Raw genomic sequence first — 26,988 nt, forward strand, 5'->3', positions numbered from 1 at the left:
AGGATCTTTCACTTACAGTAAGTGATTTCCTAGGCCTTTGCAGACCCAACCTTGGTGAGGCGTTGTAACAGTGCGTCAACACCGGATTCCTGGTGATGCGATGTGTTGACCTGGAGGCCACAAGGTATATGTTGGTGGGAAGTGTTTACAGGGGACCCAGGTTCCGACTTGGGACATGTTAGTCGTCTGCTCCACGATCTGTAGCCAGGTTTACCTGCCAGTCTGTGAAAGAGCGATAGTTAACAGCTACTGGTGTAGAAGGAAGAGTGAAGAAAGAACATGGCCACCACTGCTAGTGACCTGAAGGGTGAGTTGACCTGCTCACGGCTGGTTCCTCCACGAACAGCTGGTGTCTGCAGAGCAGAGTCCTGTTTCTAGGGCTTCCCCTGGCATCCCTGAGCGAAGCCCTCTGGCCCAGGGAGAACACTGCATGTGCTCAGGTGGAGCACGTTTTGCTTGGCAGGTTGCTGCAGGTGCATCGAGCAATGGAATGTTCCACCTTCCAGTTTTGGCTTTCATTTGTGTCACATTGGTTAAAGCATTTGCCATCTTCTGGGACCGCCTCGTTAGTTTGGTTGGAAAACGCTTTTTTGAAATTTTGAAAATGATTTCTTCAGTGCTTCTGTTCCTCTAGTTTTTGATAAGAGGCATACAATATTTTTTCTTCTTTCTGGTCTTGATCTTACTTTCAAAATAAAAGGTGACAGAGTCCAAAGAACATTACACTTCTAGAAACTAGTCCCAAAAAAGAAAATCTGCTTTTTTGGGTTGCCTCTGCTGTTCTCGTCAGAACCACATCAGTCACTTACTAACTGTGGTTCCAGGGCACACCACTGCTGCAGGTGTGTAGGTGAGATCTGGCTGGTTCTTTCCTCTTCTGATGGAGAAGAAAAAGAATGTAAGCTTTCCATGGTATCGGGAAGTTTTCCTCCGAGCCGTTCTCCTCTCATCTCCTCCGTTAATGTTCCATTTGAAAAAAAAAAGAATTTTCAGTGCAGATTTTTGTTTCCCAAAGTAAAAGGTTTAACAAAGTCAGTGAAGAGAGGAAGGGAGAAAGCATGACAGGTTGGTCTGTAAGAGCCAATTGCTTTGGCTACAATGAAAAGTGCACATCCCTCAAGCTGCCTCCAGATGGCAGTAGAGTACCGTAAGCACATTCAAACCCTGCTTGTGTTACCGAACCACGCAGGTCACACAGACTTTTTCCCTCTTACCAAAACATTCCATTGATGGGATACTTTCTGTAGAAAGGCTCTCCCTTTTAACCCTTTTTAGTTTAAATATCGCTTTTTTTGGAACCATTTTTTAAAAAGTGTACATGTGTCTAAAGCTGGAGAAACAAGTTCAAAGACTGTGGTCAAGGCCAGCCAGTACTCTGTTATTACCAGTTTGTTCAGAAGATGTGCACGCTCATGTCGAGATGAGAAGCAACTCTAGCCTCACTGTAAACTCAGCCATGTCGCAAGACAGAGGTGCAGGTGCAGTCTCTCCCGCAGTGCAGCTCTAAGTGCCTTAAGGAGCAGGACCGCAGTCTGCCTGTTTTCACTTACTCTGTGTTCCTGCTTGCAGCAGAGTTGATGCAGTTATGGAAGCTCATAGTGGAGTAACAGTGTAAGGGATTGGAAAACGTGGTCCCTCACTTTCAGGGATATGACTGCAAATTCAGCCCTCCTTTATATCACTTAAATCTGGCAAAAGAATGTCTAGTTTTTTCAACCAAGTTGAAGGAAGTATTTCATTTTGTTTTGTTTATGGATTTCTGTGATCACTGACTCTGACTGTTGTGGACCCCTAGTGTAAACATTGGCTCTGGCCCCCTGTATTTACTCGTGTGCTAAAAATCATATGCATTATATGAAGGATATACATTTTTCAAAAGCCTTTATACCCCCATGGCTCTTTATTTGAATATTGTTGGAATGTGTGCTGTGAATATCATTGCATTTATTTAATTAAACTGGAATAATATATAATTTTTAAAAAGCTTTGGTTGTTCTTTCAGACAAATGGAAGCATTTATACAAAGGCAAGCTCCAGACAGCAAGGAGGCTGGGGTGGATACTGTGTTGGTGAGAGAGGATATTAAGGACGTTTCTGTCTGTGGGATCACGTCTTGGGATCATCTTAATGCACCCCCTGGTAGCTGGGTTGCCCTCTCACTTCCATCTTAGGAAGTAACTTGCAAGCCCAGTCGCGGCCCCTGAACTTGATCCACAGACTGGCTTAGCAAGGCAGCCGGGATGCTCGCAACAATGGGAAGGCATGGATTGCCTGATTTCCTTGTCCTTTATATAGATGAGTCATTTATTTATTTGAAAGGATTAGTTACAGGAGTGTTAGAAGCAGAGCCCGAGACATCTTCTATCCACTGGTTCACTCCTCAGATTCCCTCATTAGCCAGGACGGAGTCATGTCAAAGCCAGGAGCAGCTTTTGGGGTCTTCCCTGTTGCGGTCACTTGGGGAATGAATCATCAGACAGAAGATCTTTCTCTCTGTCTCTCCTCTCTGTAGGTCTGACTTGGCAATAAAAATAAATAAATATTTTTAAAAAATACTTGAAAAGCAGAATGAGAGAGAGAGAGAGAGATGTTCCATCTACTGGTCTTATTTTTCAACTGGCAGCAAGAGCCAGGAACTCCACCTGGCTCTTCCATGTGCCAGGGACTCAAATACTTGAACCACCACCCCTTACACCACCTGCTTCTCAGCTGCATTGGCAGGGACTTAGATCAGGAGTAGCTGGGACCTGAACAGGCATTCTGATCCTGACACGGAGTGCAGGTGATTCAAGTGGCAGCCTGCTACGCCACAATGCTGGACCCCTCCCTTTAAAAAAGTATATATATTATGATTATTATTATTGGAAAATAATATACTAGTGGCCTCTCATTTCTGCCTGGCCCTGCCCTGGCTGTTGTGGGCATTTGGGAAGTGACTCAATACATGGGAAGCTTGCGTGTGCTCTCTTTTTCTGTTGCTCTGCCTTTCAAAAGAAAACAGGAATATTCTTTTTAAAATAAAATATCGGGCCTAGTAGCTAAAGTCCTCGCCTTGCATGCACCGGGATCCTATATGGTCACCAGTTCCAATCCCAGGAGCTCTACTTCCCATCCAGCTCCCTGTTTGTAGCCTGGGAAAGCAGTCAAGGACGGCCCAAAGCCTTGGGACCCTGTGCCCGTGTGGGAGACCTGGAATGAAGTTCCTGGCTCCTGGCTTCGAATCAGCGCAGCACCGGCCGTTGTGCTCACTTGGGGAGTGAATCATCGGATGGAAGATCTTCCTCTCTGTCTCCTCCTCTCTGTATATCTGACTTTCCAATAAAGATAAATAAATAAATAAAAACAAAACATCATCTGATACATGAGTACATGTTCATTTTTGTTGAGTTTTTTGGGGGGAGGGGGTATATGTGAGAATTTCTCTAAAGTAAACTCCCAGACACGGAGTTGCTAAATCCAGGAATTGCCTTCCCTCCTTTTGGTAAATTTCTCTTTTGAAGGAGCATAGCACTACACCCCTCTCCCTGCACGCGCGCGCGCGCACACACACACACACACACACACACACACACACATACAATCCTTCACCCTCCCTACATTTTTTACAACCTTCTCCATTTCACTGTTTGCTTATCTCTGAATAGAACATGATAACCTTCCGATTGCTTACTCAAGAGTTATGGCAAAGAGCTCAGAAGTGAAATCTCAATAAAATCTTATAAACCAGATGTTGTCTATGATATGGGGACCTCCATCATGTGGGGGTGAAATTCCTCTAGCTTCCTCTTTGTCCTTCCCTAAATAGGCTATTCAATCCTATCTTATTTTCTTTGTTTTAGACATGCGCATGTACAACATGAGCACATTGTATACCGTGTGTGGAGAGACAGGCAATGTGGGTGTTTATTAAAGCATATGAATTTGAATGATTTTATGGGGGAAATCACTCAGATTTTAATCAAATAGAAATGATGTAAGAACTGTAGTGGAAAATGAAAACTATAATTGTGTTCATCATGCATCTAGAGCTTCAGAGAAGAAGCTAACCACCACCTAGACACAGGAAGAGACTTGACTTGCAACACCAACACCAAGGATAAGGTGGATTGTTACTGGATTTGCCCTTGGGGTGGGATGTGATCTGACAGTATTTCAGAAGAGCACTGGAATTGAAAGAAGGAGTCAGTGCTTTACACACCACACTTTCCATTACATGTTGGGCAACACTGAGTTGTTTTCAACACGTGTGTCCATTATGGCGCTCGAATGAGAACATTGCATGGGAACTTCAGCCCACGGTGCTGTTGGCTCCCTCGCTCTCCCACCACTCACACCCTTAGGTGTTCCAGGCTCTGCTTCCTCCTTCAGTCCCTCCATTCCTCTCAGTTCATGAACAGATCCAGTACCCCGGTGTCCGCCTTCCTCTCCCCTCACCTCAATTCAACCTTCAGCCTGGGCTCACATCTTTTCCATGGGGTTCATGATCTGCGTTGAATCCCTTAAGCCTCATTCCTAAGCAGTCACTAAAAATATTTTAATGAATTAAAAATAATGTTTAGAGGAAATAGGGAGATCATGGATTTGGGGAACTCTTCAATAGAAACTCATTTGGGAGAAGAGATGCTTGTATTTAACCCTTGGAGGGTGATAGTTTGTTAAGAACTGTCACCAGGCTTCATTTCATTTCTGGAATTCGTGGAAGTGGAGTTCAGTCAATCCTAAAGTAGAGAGTTCTAGGTGCCTGGATAAATGGAACTAGGTGTTCTTTGTACAAGGATACTTCAAACATTCACAGGGAAATGCAGTATTGTCTTTATTTCCATTTTCCCATAAACTTTTGGAAGTATCCTCAGATCTATAAGATAACTTGCTTCAGTAGGAAATAATGGTGGGTTGGTGGAAGGAGTGAATGGTGTTCTGAAGCCAGGTTGAATAATGACCCAACTTATTATTATTTAAAGATCTATTTATTTTTATTGGAAAATCAGATATACAGAGAGGAGAGACAGGAAGATCTTCCAATCTTCCAAGTGGTCGTAAAGGCCAGAGCTGTAACAATCTGAAACCTGGAGCCAGGAGCCTTTTCCGGGTCTCCTATGTGGGTGCAGGGTCTCAAGGCTTTGGGCCATCCTTGACTGGTTTCCCAGGCCACAAGTAGGGAGCTGGATGGGAGTGGAGCAACCAGGTTATGAACTGCTGCCCATATGGGATCCTGGTGCTTGCAAGTTGAGGATTTAGAAACTGAGCCATCATGCTGGACCCAGCTTCATAATTTTTTTTAAAAATGACATATTTATTTGTTTGAAAGTCAGGGTTTCAGAGACAGAGGGAGAGATATAGTCTTCCAATTGTTGGTTCACTCCCAAAATGGTTGCAAGAGCTGTGGCTGGGATAGATTGAAGCCAAGAGCCAGGGGCATCTTTCCTTTCTCCCATGGAGGTGCGGGGTGCAAACACTGGGTCACTTCCATCAGCAAGGACTTAGAGCTGGAGGGGAAATGGAGACGCTGGGACTTGAACCAGCTCTCATACGGGATGCTGATGTGGGCAGTGGCCGTTTTATCGACTACAGCACAGCATCGGCCCCTGAATGTTAATACTGTTGTTGAATATAGGCCAGTTGTTCTGTAGGCTTTTTCTAAATCTGATTTTGTTTGATGTCTCCCCAGGGCTTGTGTGAGGTTTTTCATTTTTGGCAGCAACACCGCAGAGCAGTGTGGAACGCTGCATCCACATGGCAGGAAGGTCCTATTAGTGATGCTGACTCTGATCACTTGGTTGAGGCAATGTCTGCCAAGTTCCTCTACTGTAAAGTTACTCTGCGCCTTTATTATCAATAAGCACTTGGGGGAATTGTGTAACTGAGCCCCTGCGATGAGGAGCCCACCTTCTCCGCTGACCTCCCCTTCCCTTCCCCGGTGGGAAAAAAAACAGATTCCTCGGGCTTGTGAACCACCTGTAACTTGTTTTCTTCTCTTTAGGAGCGTGCCCCACCCCTTTCCTCCTTCGTCAGTTCTTTCAACCTTTTTTTTATATTTTTAAAATTTTATTTAGTTTGTGATATCTTCAACTTTCTTATGATAAATTAAAAATTTTTTCTTTTCCCCTAGAGAAAAATTCTCTGCCAGGTTGGGGCCTTGGGGCCCTGCACCGGCATGGGAGACCCAAGAGAACCTCCTGGCTCCTGGCTCCTAGCTTCCAAATCAGCCCTGTTGCGGTCATTTGGAGAGCGAACCAGCAGATGGAAAATCTTTGTCTTTCCTCTATAAATCTTCCTTCCCAATAAAAACAAATCTTAAAAAAAAAAGAAGAAGAAATTTGGGGCTCACACTATGCTATAGCACGTTAGGCTGCTGCCTGGGGCACTGGCATCCCACATAGGGAATTATTTGAGGCTCTGCTGCTCCATTTCCAACCCAGCCACCCTGCTTAGCCTCCTTCTAGGCTACCGGCACAAGTGCTGTAATTGTTACTGATGTTTCCTAATGATGTAAATTGCCAGGTTGTTTCTTCTCTACCTATTTAACCATGCATTTATATCAGAATTTGCGCAAGGGTATTCCTTCCTGGTGGTGATCCATTGCTATCACACGGTTGTGCAAACCTACAATATGGCTGGAACGACCGACTAATGTTCCAGTCACACGCCGGCAGCGTGAATGATTGGTCCGTTTCTCTAACACTGGACATTTAATTATTTTCAATAATTTGACACTGCTAGTGACGCTTGATATACATACATCTTAGCATTTTTAAATGCTTCCACAAAATTAACTTCCTTTTGAGAAATACTGGTGTTGGAAAAGTTTATGCTCTTGAGTTTGAGCTAAGCCACAAATTGACATTAAGTCCACATAGAAATCCGACACTCTATGCAACTGCGCACTCCACCCCGACTACCCGGGCGATAGGTTTCCGAGCTCTGCAAGCCTCTGCCGGCCGGGTGACTAGACCAAAGTGTCTAAACAGCACGTAACAATAAAGTTATTGATGTCGAGGAAGAAACTTCCGGTAGGGGCAAATCTATTTCCGTCAGGGCCTGTCTCAGTCACTTCTATAGCCCAACCGGAAATATTAGTGCCCCGTTTAAAGCCACGTCTGTGCAGGCCTCGGCCCCGCCCACGCACCGTGAAAGCATTTCCGGGGCAGCAGCATCCCGGCCCGGCCCGGCCCGCCCCGCTGCCGGTGCTGCGCTGGAAGCCCGGGTTCTCCCGGAAGCGGCCTCCCTGTTGGGGTCCCCGCTGTCCGGCTGCCGCTGCGGGCCGCCGGGGCCGAGGCGATGGCGGAGGCGCCGCTGCTGCTGCTGCCGGAGGCGGAGCGGGACGCTCGGGAGAAGGTGGCCCTTTGGGATCGGAGACCGGACTCGACGGCGCCGCTGACCGACAGACAGACCGACTCGGTGCTGGAGCTGCAGGCGGCGGCGGAGAACCTGCCGGTGCCGGCCGAGGTGAGGCGAGGGGCGGGCGCCGGCTGCGTCTCGGCGGCCCTGGCGGCCCTGGCGGCCCCGGGCCTCGCCGCCCTCCGCCGGGGATGTCGGTCCGCGGGCTCCGGAGCCCTCCCGGGGCTGTCAGGCCTCGCGGCGCCCGACCCGTGGTGGTGCACCGGGCGCGGGAGGGCGGTGGGAGCGTGCGGTGACCCCGGGTCCTGCGGCCCGCTGCTCGGGCTTGGCTGCGGGAGACGCTGCAGGTGCTGCCGGTTGACCACGTTGATGAATGCCTCAGCTGCCCTGTTCCTTGGGCCAAGGGGACTTGGGGTGAGCGACGCTTGATCATGATTGGGTTTCCTTCGTCACACCTCGAACAGTGAGTGGACTGTTGGTCCAGTACAGGTTAAGGGAGATCAGACTTCTTTCACTATAAAAGGGACTGTCTTTGAAAACTGGGCCAGGATATGATTAAATAATGCTAGTTTAATCCAGTTGGCATTGAGATGTGGGTAGGTAGGAACTCTCTCAGGTGGTTGACAAGCTTTGTCTTGTTGGGAGGGCTAGGTTGTAACAGCGTTGCAAGCCGGTGATGGTTATTTTTGATGTTGGAGGTATTCTAATTGATTTAGAGTTGTGTCCGAATGCAGACTGAGAGTCTGCAGGTTTTTTTGCCTTGGGAGTTTGGGTTGAAAGTTCCCTTCCCATTGGTCCTGGCATGCTCACTACTGTAACACAGGTGTTCCTGCCCAGCTTCTCTGGCCAACTGTAGGATATCGTGCCGGAAGTGGGCTCAAGGAAGTGGGAGGAACTACCTTTGGTTTGGCTAGCAAAGTCTTTTATGATCTGGGTAATAAAACTTATTTGTTCTATAAAAATTCTAGTCTATCATTGATTTGGCTTTCACTGAAGTGGTTTGCTTGGATTTTATAGTACAGGTGTTTGTGTTTGTAGGAGAAAGGAGAGTGAGAGGAAGAGAAAGATTCTACAAGAAAATTGCTTTTTAAATGTTCCCTTTAACTTACTGTATCCTTGTTTTTTTAACAGAGGAGTGGGGAGAGGTGCTCCTGTCTGCCCTCGGTCCAGCTCTCCCTGTTAGGGAGCCGTTCCTGCTGCCTCCCAGGGCCTCTTTTAGTGTGAGGGTGGAGGCAGGAGCCAGAGCCCACATCCCCGGAGGAGGAACGCAGGGGCCTTCACCTGTGCCCCGTTCTCATTGATTTTCTGAGAAATTGCTTCCCGTCTCTGAATTGTTTGGGGGTGTTTTGGGCATTGTGGCGTTCTTGATTTTTCTGCGCCATGAAGCTGGAATGTCTTTGCACTTGTTTGAGTCCTCCTCCGTTGCTTTCATAGGTGTTTTCAAAACAGTTTTCATGGTGGAGATCTCACCTCTGTGGTTCATCTTATGCCCCATTTTTTTTTTTTTTTTTTAGCTATTTGGCGGTGAGATCGCTTTCTTGATTTCTTTTTAAGATACTTTGCTATTGGTAACAAACAATGCTACTAATCTTTTCACATTGACTCTGCATCCTACAACTCTGTTGAATTTGTTTATTGGTTCTGATAGTTTTTGGTGAAGGCTTTTGTTTTGTTTAAAGATTTATTTGTTTTTATTGGAAAGGCAAATATACAGAGAGGAGAGGTAGAGAGAAAGATCTTCCCATCTTCCTGTGTGCTGGTTCACTCCCCAGGAGGCCATAATGGTAGGATGGGAAGTGGAGTTCTGGGCTCCTGGTTTTGATCTAACCCAGTCCTGGCTATTGTGCCTATCTGTGATATGAACCAACAGATGGAAAATCTCTCTTTCTCTTTCTGTCTCTCCTCTCTTTCATTAGTGTGTGTGTGTGTATGTCCTTCTGTGTCACGCTGCTTTTCAAATCAGTAAATAAATACAGATAAAGTATGACCAACTGTTTCAGTTCTAAGGAAGCAGAGGATTACATAAGTAGCTTCTAATACTCTCACTACTAGGATGGCATATGCCCTCACTGGATCTCCATGTGGATGGAGAGGATTCAGCCAGGTACATGTGCTCTGTCAGGCCCCCGCATGGAGAGCTTTTGTGCCTTGTGTTTCCCCTCATGGTTGACTGTTCTTTCTGCTCACCTGGTGGAGAGGGAGCCACAACACAATCCCTAGAGTCTATGGTGCAGTGGAGTGGAGTGAGTGAAGGTGAAGGCTGCCTGACCCATGCCTGCAAAGCGGGTGCTGCTGTGAGCTGGAGGAGAGAGGGCATGCTGTGGGGGCCCAAAGGACATGTCAGGGAGCTGGGGCAGTCAGGAAGACTGGGCTAGGGGCTCTTACAAGTGACCACAGATGTAGAGGATTAAAACACCATATGGTGTGTGGTGCAGTAGCTAAGATACCACTTGGGTTGCCCATATCCCATATCGAAGTGCCGGGATTTGAATCTTGTATCTACTTGCGGCCTTATGCTCATGCACACCCTGACAGCTCAGATCCCCACTACCCACGTAGGAGTTCTGCATTGAGTTCCAGCTGCTAGACACCCAAGAAAACTGTGTGGGGATGGACTGGGCCACAACATCCACCACTCATACACATGCAGGACAGAAAGGATAGCCTATGACCGGTAACTGCCTAGCACCCACTGGCATGGGAGAGAACTGGGTCTGGGAGTGGGTATGGTAGGGAAACCAGGGTAACTCCCCTGTTGAACCATTGCTCCCACTGGTGAGCATGTGATTCAGGCCTGGGTGTTGGTCAGACTGGGCACGGTAGCTCCGTCTGTCTGCACACATGTGGGGTGGTTTTGGAAGGGGGTGGCCCAGGCAGAGCCAGACCAGCCTTAGCTCACCGGCAAGTGCAGGAGCCAGGCTGGAATGCAAGGCACACCAAGCTAGGCTATCACACCTGCTGGTTTGTGTGAGTCAGGGATGGGAGCAGACTAGGCAGGACCTAGCTATAGTGCTCACCAGAGAGAGTTGGGACTAGGGGCAGGCCAGGTCAGGCCAGGCTGCAGCATCCAATGGCAGAGGTCAAGAAAAGAGATTGGTCATGCAGAACTGGTTCAGAGCAACCACTGGTGTGCACAAGATTTGGGGCTGGGAACAGGCCTGGTTGGGGAGCTAAGGGGATGTTCCGGTTAGGTTATAGTTCCCACTGGTGAGCGCAAGAACCAGAATGGGGGTGGTGGTCTGGGCTGGCCATGGCTGCCACGTCCCTTGCCATGAGTGTGGACAAGCTGTGGAGCACGCCAGACTAGGCTAGACTTTAGCATCCACTAGTGCTTGTGAGAGCCAGAGTGTGAGTAGGATAGGCTGGGCTAGGTTTTTGTTCCCACTGAGCCACAGTAGAGCTGTGTCAGGGTGTGGACTAGGTGTGGCTGGGCTGTAACACCCAACAGTAAGAACTGGGTTGGGTCTGGGACAGTTAGGCAAAGCTCCTGTTCCTGCCAGGACTGGAAGTGGACTAAGTCAGTCCAGGCCTAGGGCCTACTGGTGAACAGGAGATCTGCCACTGAGAGGAGACCTGATAGAGAAACTTGGGGAACTCCTTTGTTCTTTTTTTCTTTTTTTTTTTTTTAAGATTTATTTATTTTTCATTCGAAAGTCAGGTTTACAAGGGAGAAGGAGAGACAGAGAGGAAAATCTTCCATCCTCTGTTTCACTTCCAAAGTATCTACAACAGCCAGAGCTGAGCTGATGAAGCCAAGAGCCAGGAGCTTTCCCTGGGTCTTCCACATGGAATCAGGGTCCCAAGGTTTTGGGCAATTCTTGACTGCTTTCCCAGGCCACAAGCAAGGAATTGAAAGGGAAGTGGAGCAGCCAGGACACAAACCAGCACCATATGGGATCCGGGTGCATGCAAAGTGAGGACTTTAGCCACTAGGCTACCATGCCAGGTCTTGGGAAACTCTTTTGTCAGGGTGTAGTCCCTGCAGGTGAGCACAAGAACCAAAGCAAGGAGCAGCCCAGAGCAGACCAGGTTACAGTATCTATGGCATATATGTGGGTCAGGTATGGAAGCAGGCCAGGCTGGGCTAGTTTATAATACCCACTGACAGATTTGAGAACCATGATGGGGTGTAGGACTGGCTGGGTCTTGCCACATCACCAGCCAGTTCACTTCATGGCCGGGACTGGGTGCTGACTGCGCTGGGTTGGGTGGCATTTCCAGCTAGCACAAGCTGGAGCTGGGGGCAGACTGGGCTAAGCCAGGCTATAGCATTCACTGGAAAATGCCGAGATGAGATGGGCCATGCCACTTGGGCTATAGTACCCACCAATGCACGTGAGACTGGGGTCAGGGAATGAGCCTGGTAGGAGACTAGTAGGGACTCTAGTGTTGGGCACTGCTCCTGCTAGTGAGTGTGAGAGCTGGAACTGGGGACAGGCTGGGCAGGGCCACAACACCTATTGGCCTATGTGTGAACTGGGTTAGGGGGAGAGCCAGGCTGGGGTAACTGATTGTATCTACTGGTACAGGTATGAGCCAGAATAAGGATAGGCAGGTTGGGCTTTGCCATAGCATCAGCTGGCAAGTGCTGGGACTGGGAGCAAGTCCTGTTGAGGTTGGCTGCAGAACCACCTGAAGGGTGGAATATGCAAGGTGGGTCCAGTGGGGAGTCAGTGAGCTTCTCTCTGATGGGCTGCAACTCCTATTGGTGAGCATGAGAACCAGGACTTGGGACAGGCCAGGCTGGACAGGCAGTGGCACCCACTGGCACGAGTATAGGCTGGAGGGTGGAGTTGGTTGAGTTGAGTTATGCTTCAGTGTCAATGATGTATATGAGATCTCAATGCAATGTGGGGCAGATCGGACCAGTCCACTGTACATGCTGGCAGGCACAGGAACCAGAGCTGGGAGCCGGTCCAGTGGGAGTTACTGGGGGTCACACTGACTGGGATGCAGCTCCTCCCGTGCTATGTGGAGGCCAAACATGTGATGGGCAGGGCTGGGCTGGACTGGGCTGCAGCACCTATTGGTTTGCCGAGGATGGAGAGCCGAAAAAAGTAATCACCTACCCAGTGACAGCAAATTTCTGGGCATTGGAGACTCAGAGGTGGACTATGACAGCCTTGGGAGAATTTCCTCATCCTTGGATCTGTGATATCGGCAGCATTTCAAAACTATTGAAACCACATGAGCAGACCCTCAGAAAATGCTCCACAATGGGGACCCTAGGATGACATTGGGTGGCAGTTCCCCATTCCCTGGCCAGAACTCCATCCAGGTTTTCCCTGTGGGTGGAGCAGGGAGTTGGATGGGAAGTGGAGCAGCTTGGGCAGGAATGCTGGCGTGTGTAGGGTGAGGCTTTAATCACTGAGTCATTGTGCAGGCTCAGACGCTGGGGTTTTTTAGCTAAAGGATGTTGTTGGGCCAGCATTGTGGCGTGTTGCGTTAAGCTGCCATCTGTGACATGGGTATCCCATTTGGGAACTGGTTTGAGACCTGGCTGCTTCACTTCCCATCCTCCTCCCTGCTAATGTAACTCTGCTTTTCAAATAAAGCATAATAAATAAAACATCTTTAACAAGAGATCTTGTTGTTTGTCTTCTTTTCCCGTTTGGCTCTCTTTGTTTCTTTCTCTGGACTAATTGCTCATATTGGGACTTCCAGGAGTATGTTGAGTAAAAGTGGTAAAAGCAGGTATCCTTGTGCTGTTCCAGAACTAGGGAGAAGCCTTCAGTGAGTCTCCCTTCAGTGTGATGTTAGCTGTGAGCTGCTTTTGTATGTATATGATATATTGAAATTTGTTCTTCCATTCCTAATTTGTTCCGAGTTCTTATCATGGAGAATGTTGGGTTTTATCAGCTGCTCTTACTGCGTCTGTTGACCTCGGAACAAATTTAAGAATAGAAGAAACATACTTCAGCATATATCGTATATATAGAAAAGCATATGGGAAATCATACTTTTGTTTTTAAAGATTTATTTATTTTGGGTCCAGCACAGTGGCCTAGTGGCTAGAGTCCCTCGCCTTGAATGCGCCAGGATCCCATATGGGCGCCGGTTCTAATACTGGCGGCTCCACTTCCCATCCAGCTCCCTGCTTGTGGCCTGGGAAAGCAGTGGAGGTAGGCCCAAAGCGTTAGGACCCTTTAACCCATGTGGGAGACCCGGAAGAAGTTCCTGATACCTATCTTCAGCTCAGCTCTGGCCCTGTCACTTGTGGAGTGAACCAGCAAATGGAAGATCTTTGTCTCTTCTTCTCTCTGTAAATCTGCCTTTCCAATTAAAAAAAAAAATTTTTTTTAAACTTGTCAGCAGGAGGTGTGGGAGACTTGGCAGTTGGGGAGATGGTGGGAGAAGGCGTGTGGCAGTTAATGTGAGCGCTGTTCTCGGGCTTGGTCAGGCTGTTGTGTTAGCGCAGAGGGCAGGCCACCTCCAGTGGCACACAGGCGTCCGTCCTGGCCGGGTGGCAGTTGACAAGAGGTACAAGTGAGAAAAGGCGTGTGCATTAGCCCAGACTCACCATTGGAAAGGTGACCAAGTCCTTCCTTCCTAGTGCTGGGACATCATTGTCATGTTTATTTTTGAGGCTAGCGTTTAACTGACAGAACCCAGCAGACCATATTTGATTGGGTAGAAAATGCTCTCTTTTTCTTTGAAAGAAGCCGGGATGGAAATCCAATGTAGAGTTCAGAGAATTTTTAGGTTATTTACATGTTTTTGTGCTTTTTCAAGCTCCCAGTTGAAGACTTGTGCAGTTTGCCATCCCAGTCGCTGCCTGATGAGCTGATTTCAGTAGTGCCCGAATCCACAGAAGATGTTCTCTTGAAGGGTTTCACTTCTTTAGGAATGGAAGAAGAAAGAATTGAAACCGCACAGCAGGTGAATGGCAGTATCTTTTCCGTCTTTTCTGAGAGAAGGCTGATGAGAGGCCAGAATGGAAAGTTCTTAACATTTGACACTGTCATTGACAACAGATCTTTCTAGGACATTCTTGATCTTGTAGTAGTTGTGGCTGTGAAGTTTTTCAAAGTAATCTGTTGCTCAGTTGTATTTGCAATGTAGACCAAAGAATGATATGTCCAGTTTTGATGCTGATAGATTATGTTTATTAAGGTCTTAATATTGTGCATCTTTGACTTTGTCAAGTATATATGGTCTGTGTTAGTCTGTCCCCTCAGCATTTCCCCTTGTTGCTAGGTAATTCTTTTTAAAAACCCAGTTATCTCCTTTAAATGAGCCTTTAGAGCTACAAGTGTAATTCAAAAAGTTCATGGAAAATGAAATTAGAAGTTAAGTTCATTTTGGTGCAAAAATGTTGAGATATACGTGTGAGGGGCCTACAGTAAATTCATGAAAAAGCACACCATTAAGAACTGCATGAATTTCGGTCCTTTTGCACCAATAAAGAATTTCAGTTCTTTTGCACCAGTAGAAACTCATATTTTAATACCATTCTCTGTGAACTCTTTGAATTCCTCTCAGGTTTTTCAGTCTTTAACATGCAGTGTTTTCTTGGGTTTTGGTTATTCATAGCTACAGGGCTAAATATGCAGCCATTTCTTCAGCCACTTTTCAGTTTGACACCAGGTGTCAAAGTAAAACGCACAGCCAGTGTTTGAATTGTGTGGACAGTGAGCTGACAGATACATGTTGCAAAGCCATCATAAGCTCTCCTCTTTTTTTTAAGATTTATTTTATTTTTTATTGGAAAACCAGTTATACAGAGAGGAGGAGAGACATAGATCTTTTGTCTGATGGGTCGCTCCCCAAGTGACCGCAATGACTGGAGCTGAGCCAATCTGAAGCCAGGAGCCTCTTCCAGGTCTCCCATGTGGGTACAGGTTCCCAAGGTCTTGGGCCATCCTCAACTGCTTTCCCAGGCCACAGGCAGGGAGCTGGATGGGAAGCAGGGCCGCCGGGATTCGAACCGGTGCCCATATGGGATTCTGGCGCGTTCAAGGCAAGGACTTTAACTGCTCTGCTGTTGCGCTGGGCCCAGCCTTACTTCTAAGAGTCAGCTCCATCAGAGTACCTCTGTGTGCTTAAGCAAATGACTTACACTCTTGAACCTGTAGTTTATTTATCTGTGAAACATCAGTACCTACATTCTTATCCCATATGATTTTATGAGAACTAAATAAAATAGTTTGTGTAGATTTACTATATGGCAGGCACATAATAGACACTCAGAAAATGATAGCCAAGTACATGGCAAAATGGTATGCCCTTGACACTGACTCCCCTTAGAAAACTGGAGAAGGTAATCTAGCACCGTCTCTGCCAGCTAGCTTAGATGGAAAAAACCTCATGATTAAATTTGCATCTGGATGTCCCTCTTTCAAATAAAAAGTCATTACTATATTGAGTTGTGATTTGTGTCCAATGTAATGTACTCATATTAAGGGTCAGCTCCATGAATTTTGACAAGCTCAAATACGGGTATAACTAACATGCTGGAGACATAAAGCATTGGTCACGTAGTTCCTTCATGGTTATTTCAAGTCAGCCCTTCATCATCTCTTTTTAGTAATATTTTCCATGACACTCACGGTTAGCTAATGCCAAAGTTAATTTTCTTGCAGTAGTACTAAGTGGTGTTATTTCTGAGTTTATATTCCAACAGTTATTGTTACAAAATATTAATGTTGGTAATTACCCAAAGCCCTATGTTATCTGCTCAGATTTGGCAAGTTTACAAATAGACATTAGCCTCTTAGGAAGACATACACATACACACACACACACACACACACACACATATTTGCATGTTGTACTTTTAAGCCTTCTCCTTACTTGATTCTGAAAATGGCTAATTTTTTTTTATATCCTTTGCTTTTTTAGCATAGTGGGGTTTTTGTGTGTGTAATTAAATTGCCTATTTTGGCTTAAAGCTGTTAAGTCTGATCCCTAAACCAAAGCAGTTAATGTCTGCCTTTTTGTTGTACTGTTTTGCGTGTAGCCACTACTTATTTTATCGTTCTTAGTTTTGTTGACAATGTGATACTTTTTTTTTTTCCAGTTTTTCTCATGGTTTGCAAAGCTACAAACTCAGATGGATCAGGATGAAGGAATTAAATATAGGTATGTGTGGCTCTTGATATCCTAATTTTTTCATTCCTGTCATCATGAGTATTTCACATTTCCTGTCTTGAAAAGATTAAAGTTTAAAAAAAAGAAAAGACTCACATGAGCCAGCACTGTGGCTCAACAGCTAATCCTCTGCTATTAGCGCTGGCATCCCTTATGGGCACCTCATTGGAATTCCGACTGCTCTGCTTCCCATCCAGCTCCCTGCTTGCGGCTGTAGGAAAGCTGTGGAGATTGGCTCAAGTTCTTGGGTCACTATACCCACATGGGAGACCTGAAAGAAGCTCCTGGCTCCTGGCTTCAGAATGGTTCAGCTCCAGCTGTTGCTGTCCTTTGGGGAGTGAAACAATAGATGGAAGATTTTTCTCTCTGTCTCTCCTCTCTGTGTAAATCTGCCTTTGAAATAAGAAACAAATGTTAAAAATGAAAACAAGAACAGGCAATTAAAAAAAAAACACATTTAAACAGCCATTTTCTGTACAAATTACCAGAGAAAGAACTTAGGTCATTACAACTATAATTTGTGTTTTGTGTGGTGGTTAAAATGTCATTCAGGATGCCTGCACCCCGTATCGGAGTGCCTGAATTTTGATATTTAAATATTCTTTTTTAAAGGTTTGTCTGTTTTAATTGGAAAGACAGTTTTACAGGAGGAAGGAGAGACAAAGAGAAAGATCTTCCATCCACCTGTTCATTCCTCAAATGGCTGCAGTGGCTGGAGCTGAGCTGAGCTGATCTGAAGCTTCTTCCTGGTCTCCAGGAGCCAGGAGCTTCTTCCTGGTCTCCCACACGGGTGCTGGGTCCCGAGATTGTGGGCCATCCTCAAGTGCTTTCCCAGGCCACAAGCAGAAAGCTGGATGGGAAGTGGAGCTACTGGGGCAGGAACCAGCACCAATATGGGATCCTGGTGCTTGGAGGGGAGGACTAGCCAGTTGAGCCATTGCACCAGGCCTTGAGTTTGAGTCCTGACTGTACTTCTGACCCACCTTTCTGTTGATGTGCTTCCTGAGAAGGCAGCAGGTGAGGCTTTGATTACTTTGGGCCCTTCCACCTTGGGAGGCTTAGCATGAGTTCAGGCTCCTCACTCTGGACTATCCTGCCTGGGCTGTAGAAGGCCTTTGGACAACCACTGTCTTGCTTGCTCTCACACTTTCTTCTCTCTCCATTTTTCAAATATGTTACTTAAATGTATATATTTTTAAAGGGCTTATATCATAATAAATAGATTAGTGAGAGTTTTCTAGGAGTTCTAAGAGGCTTTTGTGGCTTTCTTTGAGAAGGAAAAGCATCCTTACCAGATTTTAAGGATGACCACTGAGATTGAGTGTTACTATGTGGTTCTGTTGATCTCTCTTGGTGGCATGGGGAAAATGGCAGGGAGCTACTGATATTGTTAACATTTATTGATGAACACTTGGCGTATGCTGCTGTTAATCTTCATAGTGATGCATTAGGAAAGACCCCTGTCAAAGGTGGAAGTGGTCTGAAGGAACCACTTCCTTGCATGACCTTACATGATGAGAGCTGGGATGTTTGTGGTGTTCCAGTATCTGAAAGCTGAGCTGGTAACTCATTTCCTTACATTTGGGGATCCAGATTATGGCTTCTAGGCTAATTCCTTCCATTGCTTAGTGTATTAGTGATTTATCTTCCCAAGTATTGAAATAGTTTATGGCACAGCTTTCACTCCATTTGATGAATATTATCAGCTTTTGTGAGTCAGTTGAACTATCCTCCTGAGATTCAAGCATTTTGGGAAAAATGAGGCTGTTGTTTCTTGATTGTGTTTATTGGGGGAAAATATTATTGTCAATCCCCTTTTGGTTCTGTTTTCTAGACAGATGAGGGATTACTTGTCTGGGTTTCAGGAGCAGTGTGATGCCATCCTGAACGACGTAAACAGTGCTCTTCAGCATCTGGAGTCGTTGCAGAAACAGTATCTTTTTGTGTCCAATAAGACAGGAACCCTACACGAAGCCTGTGAACAGCTCTTAAAAGAACAGGTAATTTGTAGTGAGAGGGTCATTGATTACACTTAATATCTCACATAGCCTTAAATAGATGTTTACACGTATTTAAATAGATGCATAACATTTTTTATTTATTCACTCTCTCAGTTCTGATTGAACAGCGCTGTGTGTTTGAGACCATGTGCTATGCATGTAGATTGTTCCATTTATAGCCTTTTATTCTGAAGAAAATGACACAAACAGGGCCGTGTCAGGCATTCCTGGGTGCTGAGCTCTGAGGTCTCAGTTCAGTTTGACAGTAGTGGCTCCAATAGCTTATTTCATTCACTCTTGGCTTTGAAACTTTTCAAACAAGCATAGTGATTTGTACCGGTAATGAAATTGATGAAAAGATCAACAGATAGGGTTGTACTTAAACTTGTAACTTAGAGATTTGAATTATCTCAGAATTTTCTGTAAATGTGTCTTTGTGTTTTAAAATGTTTATTATTTTACAGAAAGATGATATGAAATTTGCTATAATAATTTTTTGCCTACTTTGCGATTGCAGAAATATTTCAGTGTTATTCTGAAATCTCATATCTGATGTAAATTTATTTGTCTAATTTAAACCTATTCAATAGAATTTTGAGAATGAAATGTTGATTTGCATATTCTTAAAATAATAATTGATTTTTCTCTTTTAAAAATGCAAGTCGGAACTTATTGATTTGGCTGAAAACATTCAACAGAAGCTTTCCTATTTCAACGAATTAGAAACTATTAATACGGTAATTTTTTTTTACTTTTTGTAAAGTTATTTTTGCTTTGTGTTTCTTCTTAGTATGATTTTTAAACTTATACTGGGTCTCAGTGATTTTTTAACTTAAGTTTGTTTGCTGATAGACAGTTGTATTTGTAACTAATTGAGATTCCATTATGAGTTTAGATTTTTTTCAGATATAATTGAAGTTGTGTTTTTTCTTAAGCTGCATTACTGTTAATATAACCTCCATATCGGTTACCTCTAATTATATTTTATTTGTAATCCATAAAGATTATAAAAAAATCAATTTTAACTCTTGCTATGGTTAGGTTACTATGATAGTAGTAGAAGCACTTTTAAAACTAGCTTTAGTGTTTAGTTTGAAGGAAAGTATAATCTTCCTAACATACACATGTGTCTCAAAGTCCAGTAAAAAGGTACTGTGTAAGTTACATTTTATATGTTTCTGACACATGAATTAGTCCTAATAATTATATGTGAATCATGTTACTAAATCATTAAAGTAATCATAATTGCCATGGTTTACTAAAGATACAGAAGTAAAATCAGTTGCTAGTTGACAGTGGAATGTGTTGGGAAGTAGCTCATTGCCAAGCTATTTGTCCATCATGATAAAAAATAATTGGGAATAATATGCTTTCATAGGATGATTGCTAAACATAACATGACTGCTAGTTAATCCTTTAACTTTAAGAAAGTCTGCAGTGTTTGTAAATGAAATAATCATGTATTTTGTAAAGTGTTTGAAAGTGGGAAATCTAAGTGTTTGATGCCTTAATTTAATACAATATTTTATAGGGGAGTATTAGAAAATATTTGCTAATTCATAAAGTGCACCATTAAAGCTGATTAGGGTTAAACTGGATTAAAATCTGTATCTGATATTTGTCTGTTGAACATTGTTACCTGGGGCCTACATTTGAGGATATTTTAATTTTAGAATGTATTATAAAGACATTAGTTCACTATATTGCATCTTGACATATGCAAAGCTATAATTTTTACCTTTTATTTGTATCTTTCTATGAATTAAGATTAATATTTTTCTTCCTTAAAGAAACTGAATTCCCCAACGTTGTCTGTGAATAGTGAAGGATTTATACCTATGCTGGCCAAGTTGGATGACTGTATAACATACATCTCCTCTCATGTAAGTTATAGGGTTTTTGTATGTTTTTGAAGACTCCTCTAATATTCTTAGTATATCACTTCTTGTGTTGTAAAGCAATTGTTTTGCCTGAAAGGAAGATATGTACGAGTGACATGTTGGAAGAAAATTGGTAAATCCCAGTCATTATCAATAACATAATTGGAACATTTCTGGCTCCTGAGACTCCCCAGGAGTGAAGAGGGTATAATTGATTCTATCTCCCTAAAAGAATGAGTCATTCTTACAAATTGTTGATGCTTGACATGCTAGGTGTGTTGAAAGCAGAATGGGTTGTATTTCTGGTGCAAGTGAAGGGACAAGGCGTTAAATTCAATCACCCTTTCTTTCTATCCTCTGAAGATTTATTGCTGTATTTATTTCCAATCACTTCTATTTTTTTCTAGTTGGGACTTATGTAATATCCATAAAGTCCACAGGGTATTGAAAGTGTATTTTGCCAATGACTACAAATATTGGTTGAGTTCTTGCTTTGTGCCGGACTTACTTTGTGCAACTAAATAGGCATAGCGTTCATCTTTGTGGAATCTGTGATGTATATAAACCCATTTTTGAACTTTATATGTTAGTTTATTTAAGGAACATTGGATTTTCCTAAAAAGCTAGATTTTTGTCAATGTTTCCTCTTTGTAAATCTTTATCTTTCCTTTCAAGCCCAATTTTAAAGATTATCCTGTGTATTTACTGAAGTTTAAACAATGTCTTGCTAAAGCTTTGCACCTCATGAGGACATACACTGTGAGCACACTACAGACCCTCACCAGCCAGTTACTAAAAAGGGTGAGTTCATGCTTCCCACCGATACGTTCTTTACTTTGGAGTCATTCATCTTTGATGATCCTTTTCTGAGTTAGTACTTTGTGTTTCTGGAAAAGTTTTATGTATTGTCAAATAAGAGTATGTACTGAGCTTTCCTTATAATAAGAAAAATTGTCATATGCTAAATGTCCTTAATAATATTTAGCGGTGTAAGTGTCCAGCAATGTATGATTAATAATAAGATATAAACTATTTGTCACTTAAAATATTTCTATCTGTTGCATGAAGGAAATAGCTAAATAATAATAAGTTTTGTCTGAATGATGGGAATTAAAATTTTTATGCTTTCCCATATCTAGCAAGCATATTTTTACCAAACAAATACCTCCCAATACTTGGTATTATATTGGGAACTGTATGTTAACAAAAGAAGTTGCTAAGGTCCTTGCCCTTGTGGTGCTCACTTTATTTGTGTATTTATTTATTTATTTCAAAATTGTAGTAGATACTAGGTAAAAGATCTAATGGTGTTTCTTAGGAAATGAGAATAGAACAAGCTAGGATAGTCAATGACTATATTTCTTTCCTAAGAAAATGAAACCATAAAATTGTATTATATTTTAGGTAGCAGTTTGTAATGACGTGGAGTGTCTTTTTGGGCTTTCGGTTTAAAGCCACTGGCTTTTGGGTTCTGTCATGCTGTACACATTACTTTTGGTTAATGTAACAGCTGGACTATTTATTCTCGTTTGTAAAGTTTTAGCAAATTTAGGAAACTTATCAGTACCTGCTACGTGCTAGTCTACAACTATGTATTTGGGTATTGTAAGGGAGATAGTGAATGTCAGGTTGAGCAACTTAGTGTTCTGTGTTCAGAAAGTGACAGACTAATGAATCTGAATGTAGGTCTGTTTATTGTCAAAACTGAAGTAGCATGTGGGTGAATTTGAACTGTGAAAGGGAGGAGGATGACAATTTACTTCATTATTTCTCATTTGTAACAATAATATCTAATTGGAAGTTTTTACTGTAATCTTTTGATATGGAGGCTAAGCTGTAGTCATATGAAATGGTATCAGGTTTCTGGACAGTTACTTGTTTGCTAATTATCTTTCCTGTTTATCCTGTTTTCTTAGGATCCTTCCTCTGTACCTCATGCAGACAATGCCTTCACACTATTTTATGTGAAATTTCGAGCAGCTGCCCCCAAAGTCAGAGTAAGTGTTGGCATAAATAGGATATTGCTATGACATTTATTTAGCCAGCCCTTCTGAAGTCTTGTTGTGTTAAGTCTGACCCACACCTGACTGTTATAACCATTTAGGGAGTAAGCCAGCAGGTGGAAGATCTCTCTGTCTTTCCTCTTTCTTCCTGAGTTTGTGTAAATCTGTCTTTCAAATAAATAAATAGGATGCCAACACTATGAAATGCTATCAGTTTCAAATAGTATCAACCAATAAAAATAAATCTTTAAAAAAAGCATTTCAGATAATGAGATCAAAAGCCTGTAAGAATACTTTTTTTTTTTAAGATTTAATTTGTTTTCATTGCAAAATACAGAGAGGAGAGACAGAGAGGTAGATCTTCCCTCTGATGATTTACTCCCCAATTAGCTGCAGCGGCTGGAGTAGAGCCAATCCAAAGCCAGGAGTCCAGAACCTCTTCCGGGTCTCCCACATGGGTGTAGGCACCCAAGGCTTTGGGCTGTTCTTGACTGCTTTCCCAGACCACAAGCAGGGAGTTGGGTGGGAAGCAGGGTCGCCTGGACTAGAACGTACCCATATCGGATCCTGGCACATGCAAGGTGAGGACTTTAGCTGCTGGCTACCATGCCAGGCCCAAGAATACTTTTGATTCAGTATGTTGGGTTTGCCACATAAGAGGTGGGCAGTGTGAAGCCAGTGTGGAAGTGGAAACTCAGAGACGTGAACCACCTTGCAAGAGCACAAACAGCTGCTGAAGGCCAGGCACCTGGACTGTCTAGTATCACTCAGGTGTTTCACCATTGGGGTGTTATTTGAAATAATTTAGATGTCTAAGCATGGAAAAATGTTTGACTTAGGATATATCAGCCCAGTGGGCTATTCATAGCTTTTGCACATAGCGCTTTTTGAAATTTTTTATTGATAATAAAAAAGAACAGATTTAATGTAGTTCATAGATACAATTCTGAGAATGATACTTCTCCCCTTTCCTCCTGTCTTCTCTAACACTGAATACATAGCAGTAATTCTGAAATTGTTGAAAAATATAAAATGACTGGATGAAAAAAAATTAAACTAAAAAAATTAAACCTAAAACTAAAAGAAAATTATTGCAATGGTAAATTGTGATTTTCAATGATATTTTTAGCTGTTCTTTATGTTTGGTTTTTCCAAGTGGCTTGTAGTATGGTTAAATCAGAAGGTAACAGAGAGTGTGTTTAAATCAGACGAGTCTTTGATGCATTTTTCTTCTTTATTCTGTAGACTCTTATTGAGCAAATAGAGCTCCGATCTGAAAAAATACCTGAGTGAGTACCGAAAGTTCTTTGGCTTCCCAGTGAGCTCCCTGTTGGATAGTACTGTTCCAAATTGCTTACATCCCTAACTTTTTCTGAGCGATGTTCTTGTAGCACACCACTTATCTTGGGGAGTAAAGCACAAACCTAACTTAACACATTAAATGGCAGAAGAGACCCCTGTTCCTAGAAGGTAAATGTGTTTGTAGCCTGTGAAGCTTAGGGCACTGTGATATATGATGGCTTGTTTTTATTGGATTTCTGTATTCCTGGTATGTAGACAGGTGAAAGCTGGCCCTTGGAGGTTTGGCCACGTATTTTGGGATTTAAAATCAGATTCCATTTTCTTATCTTTTGAAATAGAAACTTGTAAAACCAGAAGTTCATATTGCCGTCTCATTGTGTTCCCTCAGATACCAACAGCTGCTGAGTGACATCCACCAGTGTTACCTTGATCAGCGGGAGCTCCTGCTGGGCCCCAGTATAGCATGTACTGTCACAGAGTTAACCAGCCAGAACAACAGAGATCATTGTGCCTTGGTAAGTGCTGGCTCCTTTGGCTTCATTGACGAACCTTCTGAGCTGTTTTGTACCTTACAGCTATTTTCTGCATATAGTTTTGCCTCTCATATCAAGACTGTAATTTTTCCGATTTTGACATGTTTAATTACTAACCTAATTCAGTTTTTCAAAATATTCAGTTTTATTTCTTTATCTGTGAGATATGAAGATTTGCAAGTAACTATTTGTTGAGGCTTCAGAGGTTGTAGGTTTATACTGAAATTTTTTTTTGATTTATTTTAATTTTCATTAAAAAATCAGATGTACAGAGAGGAGGAGAGACAGAGAGGAAGATCTTCTGTCCGATGATTCACTTCCCAAGTGGCCGCAACGACTGGTGCTGCGCCAATCCAAAGCCAGGAGCCAGGAACCTCTTCCAGGTCTCCCACACGGGTGCAGGGTCCCAAGGCTTTGGGCCGTCCTCGACTGCTTTCCCAGGCCCCAAGCAGGGAGCTGGATGGGAAGTGCACTAGCCAGGACATGAGCCGGCATGGAATCCTGGCATGTAATGCTAGGATTTAGCCACTGAATCATCATGTTAGGCTCCAAACAACTTATTTCTAATAAGATTTTATGTAAATATGCAGTAATACTTCAAATAAGTTCATGGAAAACTAGAAGTAAAAGATAAGTGTATGGGCAGGTGCAGTGGTGGCATGCAGATCTTCTACCTATGGCAGTGGTGTTCTGTATAGGCCCTGGTTCGTGTCCTGGCTGTTCCACTTCCCATCCAGCTCGCTGCTTATGACCTGGGAAAGCAATAGATGATGGCCCTGGTCCTTGAGACCCTGCATCTGCGTGGGAGACCCGGAAGAAGTTCCTGGCCCCCTGCTTCGGTTTGATGCATCCCTGGCTGTTGAGCCATTTGGGGAGTTACCCAGCAGATGGAAGATCTCTCTCTCTCTTTTTGTCTCTGTGAATCTGCCTTTTCATTAAAAATAAACCTTTATAAAAAAAAGTTTATTTTGTGGCAGTAGTTTTTGAAATCCATGCAACAGTTCTTTGATAATGTGCAATTTTTGCATGAACTTTCTAGAATTGTGTTTGCATAGATTTCAAAGTTTTTTTCACCAATATAAATTTTTCACTTAATTCCCTGTCCATGAACTTTTGAAGTACCTTCCTGTATGTGTCATCTCATTGCAAATGAAGTATAGACTATTGCATAAATTCTGGGAGCTTATATTTCTTTAATTGTAAGTGATGTGTGCTCGCTTCCTCCAGGTTCGCAGTGGCTGTGCCTTTATGGTCCATGTATGCCAGGATGAGCATCAGCTTTATAATGAATTTTTTACAAAACCAACATCAAAATTAGAGTAAGTGTTAGTGGACTCTTGTTGATTTATTTAGCTTGTGACCATATTGGAGTAATGTAAGAGTGGTGTCTAGTTAACTGCAGGTTTTTAACTGTGTGTGTTCAGGTGTGACAGTGGTTATTTTCTTAAAATAAACATGTGGGTTAAGGCCAACATGTTTTGAATATTTTTTGGAGACATTATGGTATGATGGTATGAATACTGTGAAGGGAACTGTGAGATCCAGATCTCCCTATCTCCACTAGGTATAGGGATTACTTCTAGTTAAAAATTCCTGTGATTCTAAACTAAGGAAAGATACTTAAGTACAGATGCCATTTAATGAGCTTTATTTTTCTCAGTATCTTACAGATCCACTATAGTCAGTTTCAGTTTTTTCATGTTGGCTGTTTTGAATTTTGCAGATTCTGAGATTGTGACTCTTAAAATGGGGAAGAGAAATATATATTTAAGCATTTTAATTGGGGTGATCACTTTCAATGCAATACTGTATGTAGAAAAATGCTGTTTAAAATGTGAAGAGTATAGAAAACTTTTTCTTTTCAAATGTTTTAAAAGTTTCTCCGAATATCTAGTATATTCCAAAGGACTTTGCATTTTAACTTAATCTGTAAGCATGTACGAATTATGAACTTGTCTTTCCTGGAGGAGGAGAATACAAGGATACTTTGATAAGTTCATGGAAAAATGAAATTAAGACAACTTTATTTTGGTGCAATAAAATGAAAACTTTGTATAGGTTTTTTTAAAATGCATTTTCACAAACTTTTTGAAGATTTCTCTGTAAATGGATTACAATTTTTTTGTGTGCCAAAATTGATTTGCATGTTACTCTCATTTTTCATGAACTTTTAAAAGTAGCCTGATCCCGTTTGATTCACAGTGAAGTAGAATAGAAAAGGTAATTGCTGAAATAATTTGTATTGTTTTGACAGGGCATACACAAAATTGTTGGTAAAAACTTCTAATAAATAAAATAAGATACAGTAAAGAAATACTGATTTAGGTACAGCTATTTGAACTTGTGGCTGTGGATTGATTATCAGGTCTTAACTTTTAGACCAAAAAGTTTACGGATTTGTTTTTACCCTTTCACTTCTCTCGTTCCTTCATATTCCCAGATACTAACGTTTAGGAGATACTGTTTTTTATCAGCTAGAGGAATTCGATGAGACTTTGCAGCTATTAGAAAATCCTGATGGGTTGACTACTAATACTCATGTTTTGCTGTTGTGTTTTAGTGAGCTTCTTGAGAAACTGTGTGTGTCATTGTATGATGTCTTCAGGCCATTGATCATTCATGTTATTCACCTGGAGACTCTGTCAGAACTTTGTGGGATTCTTAAAAATGAGGTCCTTGAAGATCACGTGCAGAACAATGGTAAGTAAGGAGAGATTCAATTTTATCTATAGCTCAGTGAATTTGAAAATAATTTAGTTTCTTTCCTCTCTCAACCCATCCTCAAATATTTAAACTTAGTATTTTTTGAAGCATTTGTTAGATGCCTTGCCCTGTTTTGAAT

At 42.8% G+C, this 26,988-nt stretch overlaps 1 protein-coding gene across 1 annotated transcript in view; it reads left to right on the top strand.

The window, feature by feature from the left end:
- The first annotated feature begins 7,172 nt into the window (after nt 1-7,172).
- The window catches only part of COG3 (component of oligomeric golgi complex 3), a 48,765-nt gene continuing 28,949 nt past the window's right edge, over nt 7,173-26,988 (top strand). The window contains exons 1-12 of the mRNA XM_040991379.1: nt 7,173-7,446; nt 14,071-14,217; nt 16,358-16,419; nt 18,263-18,428; nt 19,091-19,165; nt 20,219-20,311; nt 20,984-21,109; nt 22,225-22,305; nt 23,557-23,600; nt 24,002-24,128; nt 25,374-25,465; nt 26,707-26,846. Coding sequence (XP_040847313.1) covers nt 7,279-7,446; nt 14,071-14,217; nt 16,358-16,419; nt 18,263-18,428; nt 19,091-19,165; nt 20,219-20,311; nt 20,984-21,109; nt 22,225-22,305; nt 23,557-23,600; nt 24,002-24,128; nt 25,374-25,465; nt 26,707-26,846 — 1,321 coding nt within the window. The 5' untranslated portion in view covers nt 7,173-7,278. The remainder of the gene's footprint in view (nt 7,447-14,070; nt 14,218-16,357; nt 16,420-18,262; nt 18,429-19,090; nt 19,166-20,218; nt 20,312-20,983; nt 21,110-22,224; nt 22,306-23,556; nt 23,601-24,001; nt 24,129-25,373; nt 25,466-26,706; nt 26,847-26,988) is intronic.

Source organism: Ochotona curzoniae, unplaced genomic scaffold (assembly GCF_017591425.1).
Source record: "Ochotona curzoniae isolate NIBS_2020 unplaced genomic scaffold, NIBS_Ocur_1.0 contig_64, whole genome shotgun sequence".
Classification (NCBI taxonomy): domain Eukaryota; kingdom Metazoa; phylum Chordata; class Mammalia; order Lagomorpha; family Ochotonidae; genus Ochotona; species Ochotona curzoniae.